The sequence below is a fragment of the Lytechinus variegatus genome, chromosome 5 (genome assembly GCF_018143015.1).
Source record: "Lytechinus variegatus isolate NC3 chromosome 5, Lvar_3.0, whole genome shotgun sequence".
Classification (NCBI taxonomy): domain Eukaryota; kingdom Metazoa; phylum Echinodermata; class Echinoidea; order Temnopleuroida; family Toxopneustidae; genus Lytechinus; species Lytechinus variegatus.
In genome coordinates, this window is record NC_054744.1 from 9,219,059 (window position 1) to 9,246,666 (window position 27,608).

The 27,608-nt window shown below is 36.6% G+C and overlaps 3 protein-coding genes across 4 annotated transcripts in view; 2 read left to right on the forward strand and 1 right to left on the reverse strand.

The window, feature by feature from the left end:
• Nucleotides 1–3,080, forward strand: part of LOC121415217 (spindle and kinetochore-associated protein 1-like) — an 8,448-nt gene extending 5,368 nt beyond the window's left edge. The window contains exons 5-7 of one of the 2 annotated variants that reach the window (XM_041608386.1): nt 283–441; nt 1,645–1,814; nt 2,889–3,080. In XM_041608386.1, coding sequence (XP_041464320.1) covers nt 283–441; nt 1,645–1,814; nt 2,889–3,040 — 481 coding nt within the window. In that variant the 3' untranslated portion in view covers nt 3,041–3,080. The remainder of the gene's footprint in view (nt 1–282; nt 442–1,644; nt 1,815–2,888) is intronic. The other variant, XM_041608387.1, reaches the window with a different exon arrangement.
• A 15,820-nt stretch (nt 3,081–18,900) lies between these two features.
• On the reverse strand, nt 18,901–22,134 carry LOC121415218 (beta-1,3-galactosyltransferase 1-like). Its single transcript, XM_041608388.1, has one exon. The coding sequence runs from the start codon at nt 21,873–21,875 to the stop codon at nt 20,454–20,456; it is 1,422 nt and encodes a 473-aa protein (XP_041464322.1). The 5' UTR covers nt 21,876–22,134; the 3' UTR covers nt 18,901–20,453.
• A 4,994-nt stretch (nt 22,135–27,128) lies between these two features.
• Nucleotides 27,129–27,608, forward strand: part of LOC121415219 — a 28,205-nt gene continuing 27,725 nt past the window's right edge. Inside the window, exon 1 of the mRNA XM_041608389.1 lies at nt 27,129–27,554. The gene's annotated coding sequence lies outside the window, so the exon portion shown is untranslated. The remainder of the gene's footprint in view (nt 27,555–27,608) is intronic.

The window sequence follows — 27,608 nt, forward strand, 5'->3', positions numbered from 1 at the left end:
CTGAAGTATCGAATGTATTCATGAGGTCATATATCAGGCCCCCATGGACCAATTTGCACCAAATTTCTTGAAGTGCAAAAAAAAAATTGTGATGTCATCACTTCCGAACTGTATTATTCTATGACAAAGAGAGGGAGGGGGAGGTAGAGGCCAATCAAAACCTCAATTTTTTCTAAGGACTTATCATCGGTTATTTTCATTTTTGAACTGTTGCATGAGTCTTCCTTTTCTCGTCTTCTCATTTTTTTGTTTAGTAATCTCTCTCTCTCTCCTTTCAACCAACAGTCAAGAAAACCACCTACCTCTCCAATCCAAACCTGTTAGCGAGAATACAGACCAAAACACAAGACAAGGAAGCATGACGTCAAAGAGGCCTGCAAAGCCTCCGCCAGCTCCTCTTATGGATTACATCACCGTGCCTGAATTCAAAGATGTTCCAAAGTGAGTACAGGGGCCCGTCTTACAAAGAGTTACGATTGATCCAATCAATCGCAACTCTATGGAAATCCATTAGTGTCGTGATTTTTTCTGCAGGCAATTGCATGATGTCCTTTGTAAACAAAGAGATGCACAGTGAATTTTCAAGAAAACAATGAATGCATGAATATAGACATCATAGTTAGAAAATATTTTGAACAAACATGCATAATAGATATTGACGTTGCTGGCCGTCCATAGTTGTGATTGATCGGATCAATCGCAACTCTTTGTAAAATGGGGCCCTAATTATCATTGTAGCCTTTCTCGAGGCAGTTTCTTTACCTCAGACTTTCCTTAACCCCATAATTTTTTCTGCCTTATTAGGCTTTTCATGGTACATGGCAGTGTTACAGTCAAGGCCTAAAATCTCAAGGACAAGGCCAATGCTAAATCTTCAACTATCCAGGCCAAGACACAATAAATGCATCTTCTCTACAATTGTTGAATGGAGTTTGGTTTGAAATTAATCAAACCAAACAGTGGACTCATCAATGCTGTAATCTTCAAAACAGGCATCAATTTAGTGATGTGATAATGCAAGCACGCATTCATGATATGACGGTTCCTCAGTGTACCTCTCGCAACTATTAAATCAATTTATTTTTAAAGTCCATGTCTGTGTAATGTAACTGAATAGTATATGTAATGAAATCAGCAAGAAGTGTTTGAATACTGTAAAATTTTACAGTGTAATACCTTGAACTGTCTGAATATTATTTCCACAAGCTGAAGTGGTTTACTTCCATTCGTCTAATGCCAGTTCATCCACTTTTCAACTCGTCTACTATCATTTGGTGTACCATCAGTTCATCCACTATCCACATTGTCTAATTGATATTTCGTCCAATCACCATTTTGTCTAATAGCCAGTTGGTCCAATAGCCATTAAGTCTATATACCATTTGGTCTTATTGGTGTCATTTGTGCAAAATGAATGAAAATGAAATGGATATTAGACCAACTGGTTATGAGACGAAATGGTGATTAGACAAAGTGATGATCGGACCAAATGGTTGTAAGACGAAATGTTGATGGATAGAATGGCATTAGACTGAATAAAAGCAGACCATTTGGTGAGTGGACGAGTAGGCAGTAGACGAATTGGCAATTTACCGCTGAAGTTGCCCATATCCCTCTGACCTTGTTCCTTGTCCCATCCCCTAGATACATGAAAGGACGTATGACGTATGATAACATCAACGGAGCAGTGGATGGCTTCAACGCAGCCATGGAGACCAAGTACAGATTGATGAAGCGCCCCCGCTCTGGACTCAACGACAGGGACAGAAAACAGTACCAGAAATACAAGGAACAAGAGAACAAAGATACAAAAGGTATTTGCCATTACCCTCAATAAAGTCAATATCATTTTTATTTTACATTGTAGGGAGCTGATCTCAGGATGTGTTGCCCCCTCCTTCACCCACCCCCCCCCCCTTCACCCCTCCCCCATTCAGGTCTTGGCTGTCAATCATGCTAGTGTTTTTTTTCTTCAAATTCAAATTAACATTTTTTTTTCCATTTTAACAAAATACCATCTTTTAAATATAAATTGTACATCATTTGTCACAAAGGAGTATAAATAAATAAAAGATTTGTTAACAGGAGACGTAATTTCCCTGTGGCGAGATAGGCATGTAACACAAATACATTACGAATATGAACACAATACAAGAAAGGAGGAAGGGTGAGGAAATGGCTGAGAGAAAAAAGAGAAGGGAAGGGATAGAGAGAGGAAGAAGTGAACAGGAAAGTGGGCATGAATTACCTAAGCAAGAGATAGTACAACAAATGTTAGTGTTGGAAAGGGCCGCAATAACGTTTGCACAGTGAACAGTATCTAGAATTAAATAAAAATGAAAAAATCAATCAATCGAACCCACATTCCTGGCAAATAGTAAACAACAAACCATTATTCCTTTGTTCTAATAACTAGTTTATTATTTGGTAATATTTACTTATGAAAATGTAGGCATAAGAAACATCTGCCTCTAAAAAGTTAAATATGACTTGTTTCACTTTTTGCAGATGTTAGTAGGTTCCCATTTTGAAAATTCATGCAAAATCAAGTCTATTTTTTTTATGTGACTGTTAATTTGTTGAAATTTCAACCTATATGTTTTTATTTTGTAGAGAGAGGCCACTCAACAACCAAAACCAATCCAAACTGACAAGTTAGACTAAGAAAGATAATTGGCCTTTTATGAATTTCACAAATAAAGCCAAGTTCTTTTTATTTGTACACAATTGGCAAGAGAGGTCAGGAAAATCCAAGATTAAATTCTGTACCTGAATGTCTCCAAAAGAAATTCAGGACTTCATCGAACAGAAGAACCCATTCCCCTCGCTCCCCTCCTGATCTTTCTTTATTTTTTCAATGTTTATTTCTTTTCTTTTTTTCCTGCCAGGAACATTCTTCGTGACAGAGGATGACCTTCGAAGACACGGTAGCCTCAAGATGGATTCATCGGCTCGAGCAGCGCTGACCATCCTGAGGCATTGCGGGAGAATGAGAGAAATACGAGGTGGTGGACTAACCAGATACACAGTTATTCATTGATGCAGCATGGATGAAATTCTCTAACTTTATTTACACTGGTTTGCTCTAAAAAAGGCCCCCATTCCACAGAACTGAGACTCATGAAAGACCACTGAAAGACCCAAAATTGGCAAGGTCTTTTAGCAGTCTTCAAGATCAGTGACATTTGCCATCTTTGTGAATTGATGATGATGATTATGATCCACAGCATTTATTTTGCACCATATATCTGTTAAAAACATTCAGAGGCGCAGGCTCATCCAATAAGTTAATCACTACACATCTGCCGAAATAAGTGAGTTTTGAGAGACGGTGTAAAGAGTTCTATGCTGTCAATTTCATGTAAGTGAAATGAATTGGCCCTGTAAGACCACTGAAAGACCAAATAACATTTCCAGCAAGATTCCCATAGGACCACAAAGACAGCCGAAAGACGACCAAAAGACCATTTTCCTGAAAGACAGCTGAAAGATTGTTTCGAACCCTTTCAAAAAGTTTTGGAGATCAAGGAGACCATGAAGACCACTGAAAGATCAATCAGGTATCAATCATGAAAAACCTCAGAGATCTTTGAAAGTTCATTGTAAGACCTTTGAACGATCAAGCAAGTTTCACAGTCTTTCAGAGGTCTTGCTCTCTGCAGCATGGGGGTTTAAGCAAACCATTCATGATTGACATTTAGGTGGGGGGTGTTTCACAAAGATTTAAATGTGACTTATCATGGGGTGTTGCAAGAAACTTGCAATCAGTTGCAAGTCAATTTTTGGTCCCTAAATCAACTATATGTCTTGTAGTTAATTGCAAATTAGTGATTGATTGCTAATTTGCTCCTTGAAACAAGAAGTTTAATCTGATTTGACTACAGCTAACGTTGATCTATCAGTTGTAAATTTGCAACAGAATATTTGCAATTGATCACAAATATTTTCTTGCAACACCCTCTAAGAGTCATACTGCCCATGAACTGATTGATGGAAACGTGGTAAAGCCCGTTCTATGTGGAGGATGCGACCGATGCACTGATACGTTAAATAACGCACGCAACTGAAATTTAAGTGCGACTCTTAGAGGCGACCGCACACCTTACGATTGGTCTGCGAAGCGATTTCAGAATTACATGTAGTAGAATTTGATGCTAATATTGAGACTTGTAATATCTTACTGTGTAATGTTCAAAATCGTCGTACGAATACCTATGTTCAAATCTGTGACTGTGCTATCATCCTTAGAATAAAAGCGAATTTAATATCTAGTCGTAATGAAGTCATAGCAGTCGTACGATTGGTTACGATTTGAAACTAACTTGGCCTTTAATCCAAAATAAAGGCTTGTTATCTTTCAAAATGGTTATATTAGTATTCTTTCAATTAATTTTAACCTCAAATAAAATGATATGTTCCATTCACATTTTCAGAAAATGAGCAAAATGCAATTTGTTCTAAAATTGGATCAAGAACAGTCGTATGGTGTGCAGTGGCCTTAAGTCACACTTCAATCTTCATGAAAACACCCCCCTGGTTGGGAACTTGAATAATGGAAACTTTATCAAAATATCCGCTTTGCACTGGAGAACTGGTGTTTGTGCCAAAGCATTGAAATCACCAAATGATAAGTTCTTGCAAAGATTGCATGGACTGCACACAGATAAGCATGTATGGGACCACAAGATGCCCACATATCATGTATCCCATATCATGATGTATTCATTGAAGTCTTGTGCATCCTTAGAATAGTTATTATTTTTGTAACTATATGCCTAGGGCCTAATTTGGCTTCATTAAATCTTTTTGAGACCAATTTCACAGGATCTAACTGAGAAAAGACAAGAGACAATGAACAAAATTGAAATAAGAATATTTGAACTGCATTGCAACTCTACCTTCTTATATACTGCCCCTACAATGTGTATCATACACAAAATTTGTATTATATTGCATAGACTTTAAACTTAAATTGTATGTCTTTTTATGTAATGGGAATTATGTGTGTGGTAGAGTCCAATCTATGTGACATGAAATATTCATACTGTACATCTTGTTTTTATTCTTTAAAAAATATGTTTGGTGGTTCTTGATTATTCTCAGAGTGACATCATGTGTATTATTTTTAAAAAAAATGTTTTTTATGTCATGTGATTCGAACATTTTTATGTCATGTGATTCGAACCCATCAGTTTATCCTTGAAAAGTGGGAGGGGTTACTCTGAAGAATTTCCCCCATCACAGCTGTTGATTGTCCAATGACTTTGCTGTACACATTTTATTTCATTCCACAAGCTTACTAAGGTGACCCCCCCCCCCTTGTTCCCACTGTTTTTATTTAACACCTAATTTTCTTAAATGAATAAAATCAAGGATGGGGGTAAAAAATTGTCATTATAAAACCTAGTTGAAAAGTTGATTACCAGAAACTTATTTTCTTTCCATCGATGTTTCCCCATCAGAATTGAAATCCGGGCCCTGCTTCACAAAAGCATGAAATCAGTTTTCTAAAAGTCAGTGGCCAATCAAGATCATCGTTGCATTGTGCACTTCTTCACTGATCTGGAGCCAATGAGAATGGTGCTTTCATATTTCTTACTCATCTCAAACCTTTGTGTTACAAGGCTCAGACTTTGATGGGGGGGGGGGAATATTATGCATTTGCTCCGCCATAGCCAGGTGAAGTCATTTTAGGCATATTCATCTGCGTACATGTATATGTGTATATGGAGTTATCAGGTATGAATACTTGTGAAGATATTCTCATATTTTTGTGGCGTATTTGTACATGAAAAATGGATGAAAATTATATAAATGATTTTTTTTGTATATTGACTCATTTTTGTTTTATTCTTTCATATTTGTTCATGTATTGTATACTTTTAGAAATGTCGGTTGTTATAGTGAAAAGAAAGGTCAAGCAGGGAAGATAAGGTGTTTGTGGGTGAGTGTGTTTAATTCTTAGAAAAAAGGGGAAAGTGAGGACATATCGGAGCATGATGTGTGGGTGTGTGTGTATGGGTGTGTATTTAAGACAAGGGAGCAGAATGGAAAGTTAAGTAGGATGTTTGGTGCCGGTGTGTCTTCAGTCAGAGCAAAGGTAGAGCAAGGAAAAAAGTAGTGTGTTCAAGTGTAAGAAAAAGGGAAAGGAAAGAAAGAGAGCATGTTGTGTGGGAGTGGGAGATTTCAATTTCAGTGTTGACCTTTTGGTGTTGGTGTTAGTTCAATTTTTTACACAATTATAACACCAAGCATAAAAAGAAAATGGTCCAGAAAAGTCACTCACTAGTTGTTGAGATGTCAATAATGTGATCTGGATTAGTTTTACAAACTCTGAAAAAGTTTTGGAGCTAGGGGAAGCAATCCAAATTTCAACACTAACACCCAGGCCAACACTGGACTTGAAATTACCCATTGTGTTTGTGTATTTAACTCTTAAGAATAAAGAAACAAGGAGGCAAAATATGACACCAGTCTGTGGGGTGTGTGTTCAAAGGGATACTCCAGAAGGAAAATAATTTTATCCAAATAATAGCTTAAAATCAACAAAGCAAAACGCTGACAATTTTATCACAAATTTAATAAGTAATGAAGTTATTGAATTTTAAATTATTTTTAAAGAATTATGCAATAGGTGAACTGATGACGTCATGTACAGTTTCCTTGTTCTTATTTCATTACATAAAATTAAAATTGTCAATATTTTTCATACAAGGGTGAATGACGTCTCACTTGTAATGAGATATGTTGCAGCAGTGATTATCTTGCATAGTCAATCCAATTTTTTTCATTCTTGGAAAAAAAAATGAATATAAGTGGGGATATGTCTGTGACAGCATTAGCTTGTTCGTTGCTTATTCAAAATGACATGCAAATAACTGTTTTATTGAAATAATCATGCAAAAATGTCATAACTTTATTCCTTGTCCGATTTTGATGCAATTTTCAGAGTTTTATCTGATTTTATCTGTTCAAGCAATATTATTTTTAGCAAAGAGAATCCCTTTAAGTCTCAGTAAAAGGGAAGGATAAAGTAAAGCAAGAACGAGATGTTTAGATGTTTGCAGAATAACAGTTGAAGTAAATAATTTAATGTCCGTGTCTGCTCATTTTTCTGTGCACATCGCACTGCAAAACAGAAAAAACATAATGATAATATTTGCATTACATAATCATTGACTTAAGAAGACCCTTCAAACATATTGTATTTATAAAAGCGATAGAAATGCACAAACTTTGATTCCTTGATTCTACTATCGTCCTCACATTATATTTACAGTCAACTGATGATTACCCAGCATTAATCGCGAAACTATGGGCGTTATGTTTTGTTCTAATTATTTCTACTTCCTTCCTATAGACCAGTGGCGTAACAGAAAGGGGGAATGGGGCGGACCGCCCCCCCCCCCCCCCATTGCTTGCGGATTTCACCGGGAATATAAAAAAGGGAAAAGAAAGAATGAAGAAAAGGAAAAGAGAACAAGGGAATGTAAGAGGAAAGAAAGAACTTAGAGAGAAGAAAGGTATATAAAACGGAAAGAAAAAAGAGAAGGAAAGAAGAACATTTTAAAAAGAAAAATTAAATGACTACTTTTGTCTAATAAAATGAGTGAGAAGGGGAAATAAATTAAGAGATGGCAATTTAGATAGGGAATTTATTGTGGTAAAATAAACGAAAAGAGGCAAGACGAAACTGGGAATAAAGGCAGAATGAAATGAGCTAAAAGGTTAGGGAATGGCTAAATTGGAAAATTAGGAAAAAAGCCAAAAACGATGTCAAGAATATGGCCGGGATGTCGATGATTAAATATTAAATATAAAGAACGGGAAGAAAGAATGAGATGGCGTATAATGAATTCTATTTTATAGGCCTGCTAAATTTCATGCAATAACGAAAAGTACTGAACTTCGAGAGATTCCAAAGGTATGTCACCAATGCCCTCGAAGAAGCATTGCTATGTCCCAGCCATAAGACCTGTCCCTTTTTATACATAATTAGCATTTCATTTACAAAAGGTCAAACATTTTCTCGCTCGCATCGCCCGCTCGCGACGTTTTAGATTTTTTTCTCATATTTGCAGTGTTGTGCCCCCCTGAAAATGTTTGCTTTTTTACGCTACTGCGTTAAAGTGATGTCTTGTGTAAAACTTATGGACGTGATTTTTTTTTACGTGTATTACAAATAACGGTCATCGTTATAAAAGTTTTGGTATGGCAGAATCTTGAGAAGTTCTAGGGGCTTCGCCCTCAGTCCCTCCCCACAAAGCAAATGGAAGGATTCGATGACATGGCCCACAGAACAATAACGACAAAGAACAAAAAAACGAAAAGTATAAGAAAAGGAAAGGAAATGTGTAAAATATGACGTTATTTTCTCAATATGATGTCAAAATCTATCACTGAATAAGATTCTTATTAAAAGGAGACGAAAAATCTCGCTCGCTTCGCTAGCTTGGGACTTTTATTAAGAAACTGTTGCCCCTCGAGCCATGATGTGTCCCCGTAATTTTCTTGCACTATGTCACGCCACATATAAAAGTATAAAAGCATTAAAAAAATATAGAGTGCCTCGCACTAACGCTCGCGTATAATCATGAAAAAATCTTGTTCACATCACGATATGACCGGGAAATTTTTGGCTCTTGCCCCTCTCGACCACCGACTCCTGATATAAACCCTCCTTACCATTCACGTTGATGCTAACGCCATTTTAAATCATGTTTTAATTGCCAACTCGTCTTCTATCATTTGGTCTACCATCAGTTCGTCCAATATACACATGGTCTAATGCCATTCCGTGTAATAACCAGTTGGTCCAATAGCCATTTAGTTCCTATACCATAGACGAAATGGTGATTAGACGAAGTAATGATTGGACCAAATGGTTGTTAGACGAAATGTTGATGGATTGAATATGGCATTAGACGAAATGAAAGTAGACTATGTGGTGAGTGGACGACTGAGTTGGCAGTAGACGAATTGGCAATTTACAGATAAGACATTGTAAGAAATGCTTCCCTGAGAGACTAAATTTTACAGAACTCTCTCGAATACATAATTTTGCAAACTGTCTGCGGTTGCTGTCTGCTTTAAGAATTTGCATTTTGCATGATTTCCTTAACTTTGTTTAAGTCCTTTCCACTCCCACTTTCTTCTTGCAATAGAGAGGGGGGGGGGGGGAGAGGCAAAGAATGAGAGGGTGAGGTCTGATTAAATGTTGACGTGTATTCACAACTACGCAGCAAAACTCTGGTGTTAACCGGTGTACATAGAGGACCACTCCAGTTATTTTACACCGGTGTTAAATTGACAGTGTTATTACAACACATTTGGTTGTTACATTTACTCACTTTAGTGTTATGTTCAATCTCTTGGATGTAATTCTAACACCCCAGTGTGTGGTCCCCTATTAACACCAACTGGCGTCAGTTTTTACAGTGTACCTTAGCTATTTACACTATATAATGGGGTTAATTAAACACGAAATACAATGGTGAAAAGGGGGTTGGAAAAGGGAGAAATATACTTATTCAGTAAAAAAAAAATAGCTCGTTGTTTAAGCCTGTCACTCTAAACAAGTTGTTTAAAGTTTTTTGTAATTGTTTAAACTTTTTAAACAACTTGTTTAAAAAGTTTAATCAGTTGCTTAAAAATTTTAAACAGTAGTTGTTAGAGTGACGGGGTTAAACAACGTGCTTAAGATTTGAAATAGTTTTCTACAGTATATATACCTATGTTCATGGTCAAGATGGTAATGATTTGGATCAATGATCACAAATACTGCGCGCGCTCAAGTTTCATTAATCAAAGCGCAAAATGAAACAAATTACCAGGTGGGTGTTTCATAAAGCTGTTCGTAAGTTAAGAGCGACTTTGAGAACGACTGGTGATCCTTTCTTTTGGTAAATGGTAATATATCATAGGCTATGATTTAACGCGTAAGAAAGGATACCAGTCATTCTTACAGTAGCTCTTAACTTATATTACAAACAGCTTTATGAAACGGCCTCTGGTCTGCAATGCTTGAGAATCATTTTGCAGTCTCTTCTGCAGAGTGTGCTCCTCACGAATTGTTCAGCAGATGTATCGGTTTATTATTTTGTATTTGAATCAATATTTTCTGAATCAAATACTCCATATACTCATCATGGATGCTTTTCGTCGACAGTGGTTATGTGTTTTCGTCATGTTTGTGGGAGCTTTCTGGGTGGATCTAGCATATAGCATGAAAAAGATCAATGTGTTTGCGAATGTTGGTGACAATGTCACTCTGAACTGCTATCCTCCGAGATATGGTGCCGACAGAAACATTTGGTCTAAAAATCAGCATTTTATTGATATCACCAGCGACCCACGATTTACTGTCGAGTATATGGAAAGTTATGAACATGCACATCGTTCGTATAATCTGCATATATCTGATGTCAAGATTGCTGACTCGGGAAACTACAGTTGCTATCATCGCCATTATGGCACTGGTAATAACATATTGGTCCGAGTGCTTCAGTTACATGTTATCGATTGTAATTGTGTTGTTATATATAGAAATCCCCAAAGTGGGAATGTGACTTGTCATTTGAATAATTATAATATTCATGGAAGTGAACTGAATGATGTAAACATACACATCAATGGTAAAACAAAGACAGCTTTTCTCAGAGAACGCTATTTTTGGTTTTTGATCGATAGGGACAGCTTGTTCAACTCGAATCTTGAATTCGATCTCTTCCAGTATCCAGGGTACGACGAAAGCGATTCAAGTAGCCCCATCTCCTGTTCGGTACCAGCTTTGTCCACGTCACAGCCAATGACAACATTGAGCAAGCGACCATTAGCATCACTGTTGACAGGTTCAGAGACAGTGTCTGGCATCAGCGGCCCTACCGTGTCTACGGTTTTTACAAGCGAGAATCAAGCACGACAAACCAAGAAATCTATCCCACGGAGTAATAAGAAAAAGATTACCAACATTGCTGTTATAATTGGCAGTCTTTGTTCTCTTTTTATTCTGGTGATGGTCGTAATCATCATGGCTTTGCGATTTAAGAAAACGAAGAACCGGCAAGGAAACATGGAACATGATTGTACTTCTTCGACTGAAAGAGAGCGTGATTGCAACGAATCGGTTGAAGATGGATATAAGGATGAGCCGGTATACTCTATCCCAAATAAAGGATCGATGGGCACCAGCGTTAATCATCGAGAAAGTATTGAAATGATTGAAAATGCTCTCTACTATTCTCGAGAGTAAATCATCGACAGGGACGTCGTTGTTAATGAACACGTTTAGGATGCTGAAGGTCTGAGGCAACATGCCCTTTGCAATGCCAGCATCTGGCGTGGGTCACCATTGAACACTCCAGGGGAGCGTTTCATGAAAGGATTTGCCGGATGTTTTATCCGACAAGTCATGTTTCAGCCGACAGTTACCATAGTAACAATGCTTCTCAGCCAATCAAAATAAAGGAAAGTTATCAGATCTGACAACTTGTCGGACGGTAAATGTTGATGAAACGCTCCCCCAAACTTGCAGAACGTACGATCTTCGAATTCACATTATCCTCTGTGACCACGTATAATCATCATCCAACAGCAGGGTAGCATGCAGGGATACACATCCTTCCACCCCAGACTGACCAGTACGAGAAAGTATAAGATGCCAGCATTGGGATACGATACCGAGGGGAACCAGCTAGTAGACCAATGGAAGATACCTCACCGGCCACTCCAGGAGGAAGCTGGGCAACCACAAACTTTGTCTGAAGATATGCATGAATGCGTAGAAGAAGTAACAGTAAGACTCGTCCAAAAAAAGACACCATTGAAATAACATGTTGCTTAAGTTTCGACCACCTCATCCTACACTTATTGTAGTCAATTTAGTTGGAGGTACTGGTCTACCAAATGTCAGGGACCGCTACTTTTATTTCCATGACAGCCGTGTACGAAAGCGTATAATTACCATCTGATAGTGATTTTTCTGTGGTTCCCCCCTCCCCCACACACACACTTTCAAAACCGTTACGCTGCCCCTGAAATTTAGATTTAAACAACGTTCATAGAGACTGGTTTTGAACCAGGGATGTGGGCCTGCTGGAATAGTCCTGTTATATCATCGAGCTGTTAATGAAGGAGGCAGGAGCAGCGGGCTAGACCCCCTGTTACACCCACAAATGTAATAATCGCCCACAAATGTAATAACACTTTACCCACAAATGTAATAACACTTTACCCACAAATGTAATAACGCCCACAAATGTAATAACACTTTACCCACAAATGTAATAATTTTTGATCGCCCACAAATGTAATAACACTTTACCCACAAATGTAATAACGCCCACAAATGTAATAACACTTTACCCACAAATGTAATAATGCACTTTACCCACAAATGTGATAATGACTTTACCTACAAATGTTATAAATTTGAAGTGATTTTTGGCGAATTCGTTCTAAACTGATATCCTATATAGTAATGCGTTCATATAGCACAAAAGTTCAAAGTCTTTTTTCCAGACCCGGTTAATGAAATATTACAGTACAAGTCCAAGTCTTTTTCCAGACCCGGTTTTTCAAAATTATAATATACGTCCAAAGTCTTTTTACCAGACCCGGTTGTTTCAAAATTATAATATACGTCCAAAGTCTTTTTTCCAGACCCGGTTAATTCAAAAATTATAATGCAAGTCCAAAGTCTTTTTTTCAGACCCGGTCGTTTCAAAAGTTATAATATACGTCGGTGAGGGGTAAAGACAACACTCTAAGCCCAAGCATTTTAAGTGGGTTTAATTTTGAAGATTGGTCTCAGCTGTCATTTTGTTTCAATATTTCTTTATCTTTTAAAAAACCGGGTCCAGACGAAAGACTAAGCATAATACTCGTGTTATTCCACAAGAATAAGAATATGAGTCTTTTGTTGTTAGGATTGTTTAAATCATTTTTAAATCACCGGGTCTGGAATAAAGACAACGCTCTAAACATGTGCTTTTCTACATGCATGGTCTTAATTTGGAGGATTGTTGGTTCTTAGATTCGTTGTTGGGGTTGATTTTTATTGATTTTTCATTCCTGAAATAATTGTGTCTGGAGGAAAGTCGATCTTCGACAATCGGTATTCATGTTGTTCCACAGTAATTAGATTACTGGGTATTCGCTTTAGAATATTTGTAAAAAATATTTTATTTTTCAAATAGGAACCAAGTCTGGAGAAAGGATGTCTGCTTTACCCACGCGTTATTACAATGTTTTGTAGGGGTAGTAGTATTATTAAAAAAAGACATATTTTTACTGGGTGAAACTTTGGAAATTTGGTCTTAGATTCGAAGTTTTTCAGTTACTTTTTTTTTAAACTCGTGTTATTCCACGAGAATAAGAATAAAAGGTCTTATGTTAGAAGATTTTTTTTCGTAACTGTTTTAGGTCTGGAATAAAGACAACACTCTAAACCTCTTTTAAAACAGGTTCTTAGGTTGAAGGTTTGTTTGGTCTTAGACTTTGATTTTTTTTTAATTCTTACTATTAGCGTTTTTTTTTGAAGAAAGAAATGATCGGGCTGAAAGACTACGCTATATCCAGCATTAATAAGATTATGGGGTCTTTATACTGTTTTTGAACTGTTATTCATAATGTTTAAATAACAGGTAACCGGGTCTGGAGAAAAGACTACGCTTGATTCTCAATTTACTCGTAGTGCATATATTCACGATATACACCGTATAAGTTGAAACAACAACAAAGACATTACTTCCACCAGTTTTAATTAACTGCGTCTGGAGAAAAGACTAAGCTCCATTCCCATTTTTTCCACAGGAATATCATTATCGTATATTAGTTTGGACTTATATTATAAATTTTGAAAAAACTAGGTCAGGAAGAAGACTTTGGACTTATTAAAATTCTTGAAACAACCGGGTCTGGAAAAAAGACTTTCATTTATATTATAATTTTTGAAGCAACCGGGTCTGGAAAAAAGACTTTGGACTTATATCACATTTTTTTAAACAACCGGGTCTGGAAAAAAAGACTTTGGACTTTTATTATATTTTTTTAAACAGCCGGGTCTGGAAAAAAGACTTTGGATTTATATTATAATTTTGAAACAACCGGGTCTGGAAGAAAGACTTTGGACTTGTACTTTGATGTTTTATTAACCCAGTCTGAAAAAAACTGGACTTTTGTGCAATATGAACGCATTACTATAGGATTTTAGTTTAGAACGGATTCGCCGAAAATCCCTTCAAATTTATTACATTTGTGGGTAAAGTCATTATTACATTTGTGGGCGATCAAAAATTATTACATTTGTGGGTAAAGTGTTATTACATTTGTGGGCGTTATTACATTTGTGGGTAAAGTGTTATTACATTTGTGGGCGTTATTACATTTGTGGGTGCAACACCCCACCCCACGCGCATGCACTTTGACGCACACTAACTATGTAAAAATAACCATCAAATTCTGATTTGATGATGCGAAGCATGTTTTGCTTCTCGTATGTTGAAATAATATAACTAAACCGCATTTTAAATAGTCATCAGCCTTAAAATTATTTGTCATTCCAAGTAAAATCAAATGCCAGGCTTTGTACATGATATGTAGCCTAAATACTTTTTTTTCTTGACTATCATTTTGAAAATGTGAGATTGAAAGGAATCTATTAGCATAAGTCATCTGTATTTGGTTGTTGCTTAAAGGACAAGTCCACCCCAAAAAAACTAGATTTGAATAAAGAGAGAAAAAATCAACAAGCATAACACTAAAAATTTCTTTAAAATCGGATGTAAAATAAGAAAGTTATAGCATTTTAAAGTTTCGCCTTATTTCACAAAACAGTTATATTAACATCTCGGTCGGTATGCAAATGAGGAACTGATGACATCACTCACTCACTATTTCTTTTTGTATTTTATTCTATGAAATATGAAATACTTTTATTTTCTCGTCATTGTCATGTGAAATGAAGTTTCATTCCTCTCTGAACACGTGGAATTCCATTATTTTAACATTTTGTGCTTGAGGCAAGGAGGTCCTAATCGTCAATTCGTAAAAATTGAAATATTGTATAATCCAAACAATAAAAAAAAAAAGAAATAGTGAGTGAGTGACATCATCGACTCTCTCATTTGGATGTAACTGGCTCGTTCATATAATTAGTTTTGTTTAACCTTTAACGATTCATGACTGAACACGACAAAAAAAACAGTTATGATGCTTCTCAAATTGTGTAAGATGTAGCAGGCATGACAATGTCAAATGGGAAAAATAAATGGAATGTTTTCCGTCCAGTCAATTCAAGACTTGTTAGGGAGTTCTCATTTTCAGGACAAGCGACAGATTTAAGAACACAGCAAATGTATTGAAAATGCTCGGAAAATGACTATGAACAGCTGGGAGGTATTTTTCGAAATCCGGAACAAAAGTTTCGTCCTAAGTTTCGGAGCTGACGAAAATGCACGTGTCGTTTTTTCCAGAGTCCAGGGTGAAACGCTGTGTTGATTCACCAAGTTTCGACAAAGACTTCTTGGTTGTACATTGTCATGAAGGGAATTTGTCGATACATTTTCTATGTTACTGAATTTATCGTGCATCGGGCAAGCGAAAACTCCTTAGTCTGCAGGCACAGACCCTGATTGAAACTTTTATCAACAAGTGTGTCTCCATGTAAAGACTAGCACTTGCTGTTTCAGGGCCTTCAGTACAAGGCATGAGTAGGCTGCAGTTCAGACCCTTAACTCGAGTGAAGGGTTTCCACAACAGACTAAAAACTACTGGCCATCGAACAACAGCAACAACAACAAACCTATAATAAGCAATAGTGCATTAGCCTGTCATGGTGGGTTAATATTACGTTCTTTGATATTGTAATATCATATTTTTCGCTTTGTATGTCCAACAAAACAAGATTTCTCTAACAGATTTCATATTCATTAAACAATGAAATACACCCTTTATGAATTTTAGTCAAAACTTAAAGTTTACTACATTAATTGATTGAGTAATGTTTAATATTGGTTATTGGTATTTTCTTTTATTAATTTATACACGTGAAGCCTCCTGAGATTTAGGGTAGTTTTGTGTGGTTTTGATTTTCTTTAGATTAATTTGGGTCTCTTGTTAATGGTCAGTTTCGGGGTCCTTGTTGCCCCCTTCCCACCCCATTTTTTTCCTTTTTATATATATTTTTTCGTTTGGATGAATTTGTGTATTTTATTTGAATATTTATTTATATTCACATTTTGTTTCGTAAACAGTCGCATATTTCAGTCTTTGGACTGCTTGAGATTGTATTTTTATTCCAATAAAATTCATTCTCCGAAAGTTTAAACAAACCCTTCAAAATCTCAACAGATTCAGTTCATATTTGACAACGTATTTTGTAGAAATCAGCGCTTCTACGACGTATAACTGCATATAACGATCAATTTCGCAGCCATGGAGTAATTTCCTTCAGCAAGAAATGCATCCACATTGGGCTGCACTCACGGCAGGATTAATTCCTTGAATGCACTGAGCGCTAAAAGGCAGTTTGAACTAAAACAGGGGTAGTAATAATAATAATAATAATAATAATGCTCCTCGGAATAGATTATTTCTAGATAGACGGCGCAATATAAATGTCTATTATTGTTAGTAATATATGATATATTGAATCATTAATTATGTATTGTCCTTACATTGCATATTCTCCAGTATGTATATGGCAGTGCATAAATTGCTTTAAGCCTAAACAATTAATTATTCTGTCTCTAAACAGTGAGTTCCTCCGGGGTTTCGTAGACCTAATAATTGAGTGATTACCACTTGACATTCACATTACAAGTTTTGATTTCATATCGGAAATTCAAATTAATTTGGGAGAGACAACGACGGACACAAAGTGCATGTATTTGATATAGGGGCATGTCACTGGCGTATACAGATATAGTTCCATGGCCAAGAATAAAAGGAGAAAAAAACGATATGAAATTTAAATTTCATTTCATTTTCTAAATAGTTGTCAAAATTTATTTAAAACAAAATAATTTTCGTAGCTCGCTTCGGTCACTCGCAGCTTTTTTAGATTTTTTTTACATACGTCATGTCTTGCCCCTCGAATGGTTTTAGGGGCTAGATATGGCGTATAGAATAAAATCTATGAAAATGTTGTGAGCGAGCGAGCAAAAATCTTGACATGTTTAATACAAATGTCCAATTTTGTGATAGATTTGGACACAATTATTCAGGAAATAATATATTTCACCCTCTCTCTTTCCTTGTTTTTTCTTGATCGTATTTTTTTTTATTTATTAATTTTTAGGGGGGCAATTCTCCCACCTCGATCGTTCATTCTAATGGAAATTCCCCATGCTCAGGTTTAGAAACCAAACTTTGTTTCAAATTACTCGGAAAAAAAACGAATAGTTCATATTTCATATAATAAAATGCAAAGGAAATGGAGGTTCATACGTCAGCGGTTTCTTATTTTATTTACAAATTTAAACGAAATATCATTAATGCTTGTTTTGATTTTTCTCTCTTTGCCAAAATGAAATTGCAGTTGGGGTAGACTTGACTTGGTCTTATTTTTAACATGGGTTTATTGTTGACCTAATATGTTTTCCTAATCATTCAAGGACATATATTGCAAATATTGCTTCGTCAATTCAAACTTGTTTTTCTTCTTCTGATCAGTTATGTTTCATAAATACTAAATATGTATTATATTAAAAAAAAACAATAAGCAACCGTTTGCACTAACTTAAAAACTCGAAGAAACACTAGTCAACACCCAACGTGATTATGTGTGCATTGGGCCCTTCTGCGGAGATTTATTTTTCTCAAAACACGTCACATAAAGACATAAGAATCTGCAAAATTCTCGTTTCCAAAATATCTCTACAGAACTTGGTTCCCATCGCACTGAAGCAGCACGGACATCTTAAAGCCAATTCTAAAAAAAAAAAAAGATTTCGCATTCTATTTGACCTGTATGTTTTGAGCTCAACTGTCGAGTGTTTTTGGTCAAACGCAAATATTTGTTCGTGGTGCTAACTTTTTTACACTTTTCTTCTTCTTCCTGACCAAAAAGTGCGTTTGATTACGTAACGTATGACCTCCGTCGTTTGACAAGAGTTCTCTTCGACATGTATTACTAAACATTGTTATTAAAATCACTGTTTATCTATGGTAGTTTGAATTGTTATTTCAAGCATGTTTAAAATTGAAATCATTGTAACAAATATTCTTAGCAACAAAACTCATTGTATAAACACAGACGCTCTCTTTGTCAGATTTTCATTATTCAACGAATGTGGATCTAGTTTAGGGTGATTTGTCACGGAGAAATTCAATAGAAGCGTCGGGCCATTAAAACTTAAATATCACCAAGAGGTGACGGTAAACGGGATTTCGATTGAAGATATTTTTTTAAATGCAAGTTTTTTCCCTTTTCTGTCTTCGGTTTGGTTCGCATAAGTCGTTATTCATCGCTCAATCGGAACATAATGTATTTAATGTCTCGTTGGTATATTCTTTCAAAGATGAATAATAATAATAGAATAAAAGTTCCTTTTGCACAAAGCAAAGTTAGCTTCTTTACTCTGACGACAAAGGCAAGTTTTAACAGTTGTGCATCTCCGAGAGCAGAGGGGCAAGTTTCTTTCAGAGGGGGTGCATACAGCCCGTGCGTGCGTGAGAGAGAGAAAAATGAATAAAAAGATAACAATTCCTTTTTTTTTCTTTTGAGGACTTCAAATGCAAAATTTCCCTGCCCTAATCAATAATAATGATAATAACGTTTTATTTACCCACGGTAGCCACTTTTGTTAAGAAAATGCTCTACCAGCTGGCCCTGCGTAGCATAACGAGTTATTATTACCCTTCTTCAGTCTAAATGCTGAGCGCTTTGGTATGACTCGGCCGGGGATCGAACCCACGACCTCCCGTTCAAGACGCAGACGCTTTACCACTGGCCTTATGGCCTTATAACTCTCAGATCATAAGATTTTAGGCATTATCTACTGAAAATGATAAGATAAAAAACATGTTTTGATATGATAGAATAGTAACAACAACAATCGATCGCTTTTCTACCAACAAGATATGTCATGTCGATGTCATATCATTTTTTTTCATAGCGTCATACAATATTCTTTTCAATTTGACTTTTTTGACGTCATCAATTATGCCTTTCATCTGACGTTCGTCGTACCATTCACATGTCAACTAAAGCATGTATTTCCTTCCGTTCATTTCCATTACTAACATTTACATTATATAAACATTTAAACAAATATCAAATTTCTGCATACAAGGTAAGTCGTTATAGTTTAGGGATCTGCGCCCTCTTCACCAATGGAGATCCAAAGATTATGTGTTTTAAGAGGTGGATTGTATTATATCATATAGTCATGTTTAATATGGGGCACTGCAACAACTATTTCCTTTCAAGATTCGATTGTAAGAATCTTTCTAGATCTTTATACACGGAGATCAGAATTTTCTCTTTAAAAAATATGTTGCTGCTTCACTCGTTAACTTACAAGACAAAAACGCTTTTCTTCTTGTTGTTAAATATTGTGTAAAAACATATCCAATAATACAGCCCTAATGGCAATAGATAAAAATATTGCGAAATCCGTGCAAGCTTTTGCTATGGGGTCACTAAAACTTGGAGAGAAATAATATTCTTCATAGTGAAATTCATCGGTCCATTACCGAACATTTAGTGTCAAATGCGCAAGTAATTTTGCTTCTGCAAGTCATCAATTTCACCTGTTTAATCTCTGCTCGGTGGGTATGGGCCTACACGTCTCTCTTCTATTTTGATATGAGATATGAAAGTTTACCGTTTGCATGGGATAAAGTGAGTCGTTCCTAAACTATTTCTTCGAAAGTTCAGGCGGATTACACATAAACAATGATATGAATATTTTCTTTTCCACTGAATTTTCTGAAGGAACAGTTTTAAACGAAACAAAATGTGAAATAATTCTCACCCACGTTCCGTTAAACAAATCGGGTTGTGGTGCTTACATGAAATACATTTTCATCTTCATGTTCTTCGTTTTAATAAAGTTCTCAATAAATGCAATAGATACACAGGTTCTTTTAAAAATGTCGTAGGACACAAGTTTTAATTTCTATATTCAGCTCAAAGAGACGTATATCCACTACCTCAAACGAAAATCAAAGGAAATCGCGAGATATATGAACCAAGTTTGAGTGTGACAAAAATCAGATACTAGTTCGGAGTTAAATCATTTGTCTAAACAAATAGTGTTGTATGAATTGAAGAATTTATGCGATGTGGAAAATGGACCAGTAAAAAAGAAGATAATATAGGAAGTCGCCTTTATTGTAGTACTGCATTATCATGATTACAACCCGCAATTGTAGCAGTAGCTACAAGCTATATAAAACCAATTGATATATATATTCCAATCTTTGTAGGACGAATCAAGTCATATTGATTATTCAATTGAGCCTATGGTCCACATTAGCATCATATCCTCGGGTCCTAGGTTCGAGACCACGGTGCGGTGTTTTAGAAACGTGTCCACTAATTTGGCCTTGTTATGAAACTCCCTGGCTTGAATGAATATAAAGTTGCGATATACTCTTGGCGTTATCCCAAGCTGCTTCAGGCAAATCCCCAAGAATACATCTTCCCATGGAAACAAGGGAGTTCTGATGGCCACCTTGTATAATCCTTCTGCTAGGTCAGTCGATAGCAGGTACCCTGGTCCGTTGAGATAAGGGGGGTAGGTAGGCGAGGGATAATAGGTCTCTGAGATGTAGTGCTTGTTTCGTCTGTCTCGTATCACCGGGGTCTTGATCAGTGTTCCTGCCGCTGTGAAGTTTACAGCCGGTGCATACTTCAGAAGCTGAAGCAGTTTCTCTTGATGGATCATGGTATCGTCGTCTATCTTCATGGTGTATCTGGCATGTCTGCAGTGATTGGTCACCCACTTCAGTCCCATGACCGTCTTCAACGTCAGGTTACCGTAGCTGTCTAGGAAATCCTCCTGGACGATATCCCTGTACGTTTCATATTCGCTCCGGATCCTGTTCTGGAGCGTCTGGTTACCAACTGCACCGAGAAGAAAGACTGTCCGGAAAGTTCCGAAAGAAAGCAGGGGCCACTTGCGCTTGTTTCCGTACGTGTTTCGGATCAACATCCTTCTCTCGAAGTTCCAGGGTGCTGTACTTACAATGAATATGAGAAACACTTTTAACCTTTTTCCATCCACCTTCGAACAGACATGTGGCTTAAGTAGGTAATCGTACTCATGAGCATCAACGGGTTCATCCACATAACGCTGGTGTCGTGGTATTGTCTTATCTTTATTATAGGTAGTATCCTTTCGCTTCGGTTCAGGCTCAAATTTCTTCTCCCCATCCTCTGGTAACTCACCACTTTCCTTCTTTATATCCTCAGCCAGCAGACGCTCTGCCTCATGTATCATCAATTCAAATTTATTTTGCTCTCCATTTCCTCTTACATGGTCCACCACATTGTCTGAGGTATGTCCGACCCTGCTATACCTTTCACTTTGTGCATTGTATCCATGATTCAGTGGGATCTTGTCCACGTTCCCATCATCAAAGCCAAGGTTGTCGTTCCTGTCAGCATCAACAGTTGCACGCACAGTAGACCTAGAATATTTTTCCAGTGTTGGGTAACTGTAGATGATCTGTATGCTGTACATGAAAACTGCACCAAGAACGAAAGTTGCGAATCCTTGAACAAGATGTATCCTCTTCAGACACGCGAGCATGATTAGTTTGTAGAGAAAGGGACGGAATCTCAAAAAAGTAGAATAATCAGAAGTCTTTGAATCAGTGTCCTCGACCAACGGAGTTTTTCCTACGGCTTCCCAAACATAATGCATCTATCTCATACACAACGTGAAGGACTGAATCGTCAAGTTAAAAAAAAGGAATTCGAAATCGCTCTCAGTGACGATGTAATCGATGAGTTCAACTGTTGTAACGTCTGAAACAGACGCATGTCATATAAAAACGATTTGATTTAGCCGGATAAACTGACATTTCCCACTGCTAATGTCTTCAGAAATCGCCGCACAAATGTCATTCTCCGAGCCTCTCTGCTCTAAATGTACGAAATGGCGACTCTCAGCCAAAGCAATTGGTTACATTTTAAGGCAGCCTCTACTATTTGCTGAGCCGGCACAAGTAGCGAGTATTCCAGCGCTTATTTATTTTGCACCCTTATAAGACATGTTGGGCTTTTTGTTTCCTCCAGTGCCTACATCTTCAGGAGTGTTCAATGAAAGAGTGTTTGCCTTCAGATGCTCTCCTTTATGCTGTTTAACCATAACCAATATGAAAGGGAGACGATGGAATTGACTTGGTTCACGTGTAGCAAATATAGAAATTACAAGTATTGTTATTATTATTATTGATGATAATAGAGTACCGAAGTGATGACGTCACGAAAACCTTTTCAGCATTTCAGCGTTTTTGATGCCATATTTTGGTAGAGCATGATGAAAATCACCCACTACCAAAATTGGTGGGAATCGGTCCATTCACTGTAAAAAACTGAAGTGCTAAGTTAGCACTTAGGGCCTATAGTTCTTGCATATAGTGTCTGCACTATGAGCGCTTATTTTCTAGTTCAAATTTAGACTAGAAAATCAGCACTTGAGTGCAGTCACTATACAAGCTCTGTAAGCGCTAAATTGGCACTTCATTTTTTACAGTAGAGGCCTTAGATAATCATGACCTCACGAATACATAATTATCCCCATTGAAGTCAGTGTATTATTGGCCTGGTGGGTGTTTCATATAGCTGTTCGTAAGATAAGAACGACTTAAAGAACGACTGGTGATCCTTTCTTTTGGTAAATGGTATACACCATAGGCGATGGTTTAGCGCGTAAGAAAGGATCACCAGTCGTTCTTAAAGTCACTCTTAACTTACGAACAGCTTTATGAAACGGCCACCAGGTTCCAAAAGTTAGGAACCAGGCCAATAATACTGACAACCCTCAAAACAGGTCTGCCTAACTGCTTACAACCGTTGCGATTGTGTGCAACATATATTTGGGCTTTCACAATTGCTCGTGCTATCGTTTGCTATCATTTGGTCACATTACCAATTGTGAAGGGGATTTAGATCATCATCATCATCAAAGGCATTTTCCCGATGATTTTTTTTTTCAACCAGCAAGAAACGCATCAAATCTCTAAAATTACTCTTCGCGTCATCAAAAGGGCTATCGATTTCATGGTAACCTTGTTTTATATGAAGGGGATTTTAGGACGAAAACTGTGGTAACATGTTTAAAACTCTCTGTATATTTATTAGTATTTTTTAAGATATTCATTAGATGGTTTTCGTATTTGCAACCGAAAATGACGACTGATAATTACAATTTTCATGAATCGTACTCCTCTGTAAATAGATAGATAACTAGATTGATAGAAAGCTAGATAGATGGTTAGATAGATAGATAGGTAGATAGATATATAGATAAATAACTAGATTGATAGCTAGCTAGATAGAGAGATAGCTCGATAGTAAGATAGATAGATAGCTACATAGATAGATAGATAGATAGATAGATAGATAGATATAAAGAAAGATAGCTAGATAGATAACTAGATAGATAGATAACTAGCGAGAAACATAGATAGCTAGATAAATAGATAACTAGATATATAGGTAGCAAGATATAAAGAAAGATAGATAGATAGACGGATAACTAGATAGATAAATAGATAGATAACTAGCTAGAAAGCTAAATAGATAACTAGATATATAGGTAGCAAGATCGATAGATAGATAGATAGATAGATAGAAAGAAAGAAAGATAGCTAGATAGATAACTAGATAGCTAGATTGATAACTAGCTAGAAAGTAAATAGCTAGATAGATAACTAGCTAGAAAGAAAGATAGCTAGATAGATAACTAGATAGATGGAAAGCTAGATAGATAGCTAGATAGATAGCTAGTTAGATAGCTAAATAGATAGAAAGATAGATAGATAACTAGATATATAGGTAGCAAGAAAGATAGAAAGATAGATAGATAAATGGATGGATGGATAGCTAGATAGATAGATAACTAGATAGATAGCTAGAAAAATAGATAGATAGAAAGAAAGATAGCTAGATAACTAGATAGATAGCTAGATAGATAACTAGATTAATAACTAGATAGATAGCTAGATAGATAACTAGCTAGAAAGATAGATAACTAGCTAGAAAGATAGATAACTAGCTAGAAAGATAGATAGCTAGATAGATAACTAGCTAGAAAGATAGATAGCTGGATAGATAACTAGTTAGCTAAATAAATAGAAAGGTAGATAGATATATAGATGAATAGCTAGATAGATAGATAACTAGATTGATAGATAGCTAGATTGATAGATAGCTAGATAGATAACTAGCTAGAAAGATAGATAGTTAGATAGATAACTAGCTAAAATATAGGTAGCTGGATAGATAACTATATAGATGGAAAGCTAGATAGATAGCTAGACACTGTACAATTTTTGAACAATTTTCTCACTCAGATACACTTCCACTATGTCATTAAAAAATTGGAATTTGCCCCTTCAATTCAATACCAGGGATCCGTCTTACAAAGAGTTGCGATTGATCCGCTCGATCACAACTATGAAAAGCCAGCTACGCCATTATCTAAAATGCACATTTCTTCAAAATGTTTTCTAGACAATGTTATAGAATCATAGATTCAAGATTCAAGATTCAAATATTTATATATTTATCATACATTCATCGTTTACAATTCAATATGCTCCCCTTGGTTTACAAAAGGACACTGCGCAATTATCCTATAGGAATAATCATAACATTGATGAATTTCCATCTACAGTGTGAGTAAAAAAAATTGACAGCTCAAAAAAATCCGCATTTTATGAAAAAAAATATGTCATGGACGTAATCATTGTCAGTGGCTGGAAAGAGTTTCTTCTGTCAATTAGTTTTAATACCATATTTATGTGGTATGTCGCTATGCTTGGATAATCAGTAGTTGGAGTGATGTAAATTTTGATTTGCACCAAAGTAAAGCATGACTGCAATGAATGAATCCAGATGCCATTGATGTCATAATCTTACATGAGTTAGTAAACATATTTGCAAATTCCTTTTCAATGAAATCAACTTGAGAATTGATACTAAAAAGTGTTTTTTTAAACAATTTTGATGTGAATTACTGAAAAGGTGTTTTAAAATGTATTTTAATGCAACCCTTGTAGGATTATGACCTCATTGACATCTGGATTCATCCATTGCAAGCATGCCTTACTATGGCGCAAACCAATTTTTTATTCAATGAAAAGAATACCTCCTGATCACCGAAGCGTTTACACATATTAGGCCTACCACATAAATGGAGTATCAAATTATTTGAGAGAACATATACTCTTTCAGGACATATATAATAATAATAATGCGTTCATGACATATTTTCTCCTTAAATGGGGGATTCATGAGGTGTCAAGGTTTTTTTCTCTTTTTAAATTTACTTCTGCACCCCAGTAAAAGAAAATTCGTTCTCAGGGCCATGGTTTCGCCAGTTGAAACAATCGGTTATTGTCTCGCCTGCAGAGCAGGTAGCCCTTAGGCAAGTCCTCGTGACTTGTCCGCCCAACAGGGTTTGGGAAAGGAAAATAGACTATAGTGCACTGTGCGTTAAACAGGTGCGATGGCTGGACCGCTGGCGCGCTTTGGATGCTAGTGTATGTAGAGTAGAGTTCAAAGGCCTGGTCAGACGGTGGGGAGAGAGTGTCGAATTTCGCTCACAAAATTGGTGGAAAAAATCGGGAAAAAAAACCAATCGAAATCGAAAATGGTGAACGTTAGCGAGCGGTGATGATATTTTTCTCTCCGCTCCACGACCGCTCCAACAACGCTCGGGGAGTGTGACCAGGCCTTAAGTTTGATCGGATCAATCAACTCTTTTTGAATAGGGACCCAGATTTGACAGGCCCCAAATATGTTGAAATGCAGTTGTATGTTTCGTGAGCCCGGTCCCTGAGCTCTTGATACTAACCTATTCTTTCGTTTGATAGATGTCCAACATTTTCTTTATCAGCCTCCCAATCTTTATTTGACATAAACTGTCACCCCTCACGTCGTTTTCTCTAATTGTATCCTTTTACATTGTTTCCTTTGTATGCGGACAACCTTTGTGTACATTTGCTACAAGAAATCAATATTCTTTATCTTGCTCCGACCACCGCAAAGAGAAAATCCGTATTGATCTTTTTTATAATATGGGCATTAACAAGGACAAAAATAGGGGAAGTTCTCGGGCAAAGTATTTTAAGAAACCACAATCGTTGTTCGAGGGACGGAAGGGGGTACACTCCATACTGGAATTTTGAATTTTTTGGGGGGGTCCAGGGGGGGCGTCTCATCTCCCTCTAGTTCTGAGTGTAAAGAGAAATCTTAAGAAATCACCACCGCGCCTGCGACAGTCCGTAACGAGGTGTCGGACACGTTGAAAGATGGTGGTAATATTTATTGGAAGTTTTTCCTCCATAAGCACGCTTTATAATCTGATAATGCTAACCTAACGAGAATTCACATGATGAGGATGATATTTACTTGGTTTACATTGTGTTCAATAATAAAGTACGTTAGCATCTTATTCAAGAAACAATCTGACACTTCAGTATTTATGATCTTGTAAGATTCCATTTAGAAATACGGACGGTAAATTGGATATGGGGACAGAACCACAATGTCCATTTTTGTCTAATGCTTAAAAGTAAGACATTTTCTGAAATAATGTCGATATACAAATGCATGGCAAGTTCATGACAAGATACGAAGAATATACAAATTATTCATTTATGAAAGAGAAGACTCGGCCCCTTAGCTTGTAAAAGGTCATTATCATGGGGCACAAAAGAGACGTTCACGTTTTTGCTAGATGGGTTTGCTGTAAGTATAACCATAATAATCGGAAAACATTTCGCTCTCATGCCACTTTCCCGAATTTGTAGAACGCCTTAAGCTCGATTGTACACGGACAATACACCCCTGTTTGAGAGTCAAACAATGTACATTACCCGTTTTCTTTTAAAGTTATGTAATCTTGGCTATTGTAAAGATCGTTTCGCTACACCACGAGTAAATCTGTTCTGATTCGATGGTTTTTATTTCACCTTGTAGGGAGTATACTCACAATGCTTTTACTTCCCGGTTATCTCCCTGCGAAAATTGAAAGTTATATTCTTCAAGGAATGTTATGTTGCTTACCATGTGCGCACGGATGGAAAGTCTGTTTCGGAGCCGAAGGATATAACTTTACTAATCTTACAAAATGTCTTAAAGACTATTGCTATCTTTTGTTATTATTTGGAGGAATAATGGATTCAACATTCACAAGCAGTTCTCGTCAATGAAACGACAGGAGGAAGCGTTTGGGGAACACATTGGAATACCAAATTTGTTACATACTTCAGATTTTTATATACATTCCTGAGTACATTTCATGACTGTGACGTCAGAACGAATGCTGATTCATTTACGAATATAATTCATCCTCTTCAAAAATTCTGAGGCAAGTATAACCATGTAGCTAGCTCTATGGTACTGTTTGTGATTTGGGCATAAG

Coding starts and splice junctions, on each gene's coding strand:
- LOC121415218 (XM_041608388.1), bottom strand. CDS start 21,875: ATGCATTATGTTTGGGAAGCCGTAGGAAAAACTCCGTTGGTCGAGGAC.